General features: G+C 54.6%; 1 protein-coding gene across 1 annotated transcript in view; it reads left to right on the top strand.

Annotated features, from left to right (window-relative positions):
* The first annotated feature begins 2,354 nt into the window (after positions 1-2,354).
* ACAT2 (acetyl-CoA acetyltransferase 2) overlaps positions 2,355-3,863 on the top strand; it is a 12,268-nt gene continuing 10,759 nt past the window's right edge. The window contains exons 1-2 of the mRNA XM_008074375.2: positions 2,355-2,466; positions 3,169-3,303. Coding sequence (XP_008072566.1) covers positions 2,412-2,466; positions 3,169-3,303 — 190 coding nt within the window. The 5' untranslated portion in view covers positions 2,355-2,411. The remainder of the gene's footprint in view (positions 2,467-3,168; positions 3,304-3,863) is intronic.

Here is a 3,863-nt window from a genome sequence, read left to right as displayed (position 1 = left end):
AAAAAATCAGCCGGGCGTGGTAGTGCATGCCTGTAATTCCCGCTACTTGGAAGGCTGAGGCGGAAGGATTGCCAGAGCCCAGCAGGTCGAGGCTGTGGTGGCCGGGAGCGGCCACTGCACTCCAGTCTGGGCGAGAGTGAGACTCCAACACAAAAAAAAATGAAAAAAGAGAAAAAGATCCATCCCTGTATCTCTTAGAAGTGAGAATAGCTTTCCTTTTTCTTTCTTTCTTTCTTTTTTTTTTTTTAGTCCGAGTCTAACTCTGTCACCCAAGCTGGAATGCAGTGGACACTCACAGCCACCACAGCCTTGATCTACTGGGTTCAAGGAATCCTTCTGCCTCAGCCTTCCAAGCAGCTGAAACTACAGGTGTGCACTACCACACCCGGCTAATTTTTTGATTTACTGTAGAGACGAGGTCTCACCATGTTGCCTAGGCTGGTCTCAAACCCATGGGCTCGGGCAATCCCCTCGTCTCCACCTCCCAAAGTGCTGTGATTACAGGTGCGAGATACTATGCCTGGCTGTATGTTCATTTTTAAATTAACATTGGTCAAGTCTGAGATTAATTACCTGAAGTAAAGTGGATATTGGGAATCGGTCACTCTAACTGGATTCATGGAAAAGGGTGAAACATGTTGAGTACATTGCAAATAGACATGAACTTCCAGCCATCACTGGTTACCTCACCTGAATCCTTACCCTTTATTCAAACACAAGATAATATTGACAATTGATGATTATTTGGTGTTAATTATTATTCAGATATTTTGCAAGTCTCTACATGTGTGGTTGACTTTAACCTCAGATGGGGCCTCATGCAGCCCTTGGGAATGATTAAGGAAAGCTTTTGGGTGATAACCATGAACATTCATTAACTTTTGTTGTTGTTGTTGTTGTTGTTGTTGGAGTCTCACTCTGTTGCCCAGGCTGGAATGCAGTGGCATGCTCACAGCCACCGCAGCCTCAACTTGCTGGGATCAGGTGATCCTTCCGCCTCAGCCTTCCAAGTAGCTGGAACTACAGGCATGTGCTACCATGCCCGGCTAATTTTTAAAATTTACTGTAGAGATGAGGGCTCGCCAAATTGCCCGGGCTGGTCTTGAACCCATGGACTCAGGTAATCCACTCACCTCGGTCTCCCAAAGTGCTGAGCCACTGAGCCCTTACTAATTTTTCTATATATTGTAGAGATAAGGTCTCACCAAGTTGCCTGGGCTGGCCTCAAATCCCTGGTCTCAGGCAATCCTCTCGCCTCACCCTCCCAAAGGCTTGAGCCACTGCACCCAGCAACATTTATTTGATAAACGTTAACTCCTAACTGTGTGTCAGACACTGTTCTAGGCGCTGAAGAGAACAAGACAAAGCAAGAACTCGCTGGGAAAGAGGGATGAGGGGCTTGAACGGGTTGGGGGAGGGGCAGCTAGAAATGTGGACATCTGACCAGCTGTGGTGGTGTGAACCCCTCTGTCATGTCGCATTTTATATTGTATAATTAGATGCTCACATTTCTTTTTTTTGTTTTGTTTTGTTTTTGAGTCGGAGTCTCACTCTGTTGCCCAGGCTGGAGTGCAGTGGGAAGCTCACCACCACCGCAGTCTCGACCTCCTGGGCTCAGGCAATCCTCTCACCTCCGCCTCCCAAAGTGCTGGAATTACAGGCATGAGCCACCATGCCTGGCTTGCTTTTTTGTTTTTTAGTCGGGGGTCTCACTCTGTCGCCCAGGCTGGAGTGCAGTGGCATCATCACAGCTCATCTCAGCCTCAACCTCCTGGGCTCAGATGATCCAACCGCCTCAGCCTCCAAGTAGCTTGAACTGCAGGCGCGTAGCCATGCCCGGCTAATTTTTAAAGTTTTTTTGGAGAGATGAAGTCTCACTATGTTGCCTAGGTCGGTCTGAAACTCCTGGGCTCAAGCAATCCTCTCGCTTCGGCCTCCCAAAGAGCTGGGATTACAGGCGTGAGCCACTGCGCCCGGCGAAAAACCCTAAAAACAAAAAAAAAACCCAAAGCAAAAAGCACCCAAACAAGACAGGGGACTACACTACTGGGGTATTCAGAAAAAGGGTTTTGAGGTGTTGTATGTTTGCGTCCGAGATCTGCGGTTCTGCCCGCAGCCCGGGACACTCCCCACCGCTTCCCGGGAGCTGCCCGGAACCTCATGCCGGAGCGGATCTCCTCCCGCCCCTCGCCCCTGGAAGCCACGCCCCTCGCCCCGGGGTCCGCACTCTGCCCCCGCCCAGGAGGCGCTCAGACCTCGCGCCTGCGCACTGCGGACTTGCGCGGAGGCGGCGGGGGCGGGGCGACCTCAGGCTCCGCCCCTCGGCGCTGCTGTGGGCTGCGAGGACCCCTTGTGCTCCATTCGCTGGCAGGGCTGGGCCGAGAGCGGCTGGCAGGGCGGCCGTGGGCAGGATGAGTGCAGCCTCGGATCCCGTGGTCATCGTCTCGGCGGCGCGGACCATCATAGGTGAGTGTCACAGGAGCGCCGAGGGCCTGAGCGGTGCAGCGTGGGAGAAGACGTGAGGGCAAGAGGCCGGCCAGGCCAGGCCGCGAGGACCTCTGGGGTGCCCGGGACACTTGGAATGGGATCCCTCGCGCTTTCCCCGGCCCGGCGCGGCAGTCCCGCCTCCCTTCATCGCACGTCTGGCCAGCTCCGCCCCTCATGCTCGGATTGGCTTTCCGGGGTAGAGCCACCGCGCCGTCCGGCGCTCCTATTGGCTGGTGTCGGGAGTGTCCCTCTCGCGAGGCCCGTGATTGGCCAGCTTCGGGAGGCACCATGGGTCAGCTTGCGGCCCCAGGGGCGGGACCGCTCGAACCACCGAGTAAAGCCGTGGGCTAGAGTTGAGCTGGTTGAGCTACGATGAGTTGTTGCTTCCGTCTCCTCAGGGCCGCACAGTTTTCCAAGCCCTGGACCTTCTGGCTCCTTTTATGGGGGAAGCATGGGGCCGCATCCATTCCCTCGAATTTGGGCAAATAGTTGGGGTCCGGCGGCTTCCATTGGCCTCTCGGGAAGTTGCCTGTCCGGTCACACATGCTCTGCCCTCAGCGAATGTGGGGGCTGGTGGAGGGGGAGGGCACCGGCTCCGGGGGCCCCGGGGTTCTGCAGCACGTGGGTCTCTGCATTGCCCTCGGGGTTTCAGATGACCGCTCTTGCCAACATTCTGTTTAGGCTCCTTCAGCGGTGCCCTAGCCACTGTTCCTGTCCATGATCTGGGCTCCACTGTCATCAAAGAAGTCCTGAAGAGGGCCATGGTGGCTCCAGAAGAGGTGTCCGAGGTCATATTTGGACATGTTTTGGCAGCAGGTAACTCAGTGACCCCAGGAGAGGTCAGTGACACCGGGAAAGGTCACATGCACATGCTCACTTACGTTCTTGCGTGTTTTTTGTTTTTTTGAGTTGGAGTCTCACTGTCGCCCAGACTGGAGTGCAGTGGCCGCTCCCGGCCACCGCAGCCTCCACCTGCTGGGCTCCGGCGATCCTTCTGCCTCAGCCTTCCGGGTTGCTGGAACTACAGGCACGCGCTACCATGCCCGGCTGATTTTTTGATTTATTGTAGAGATGAGGTCTCGCCTGCCCCGGCGGGTCTCGAACCCGCGAGCTCAGGCAATCCACTCACCTCAGCCTCCCAAAGGCGCGGGATTACAGGCTGAGCCACTGAGCCCGCCACGTTCTTGCATTTAAACTTTTGCTCAGAGTTCTCTCTGTTAGAATTTCTCCTATGGCTCTTCCTTCTGGCCTTGTCAATAGCTTCTGTCCAAGTTAAGACTCAGCTTTTCCTGAATGAACCTGGACCACTGACCTACACTGCCTTTTCTTTCTTTCTTTTTTTTTTTTTTGAGTTGGAGTCTCACTCTGTCTCCCAG

The sequence above is a fragment of the Carlito syrichta genome, unplaced genomic scaffold (assembly GCF_000164805.1).
Source record: "Carlito syrichta isolate Samal-C Ts95f unplaced genomic scaffold, Tarsius_syrichta-2.0.1 Scaffold316421, whole genome shotgun sequence".
In the NCBI taxonomy this organism is placed as follows: domain Eukaryota; kingdom Metazoa; phylum Chordata; class Mammalia; order Primates; family Tarsiidae; genus Carlito; species Carlito syrichta.
Note: the sequence above shows the minus strand (reverse complement) of the source record. Positions and strands in the feature narration are given on the sequence as shown.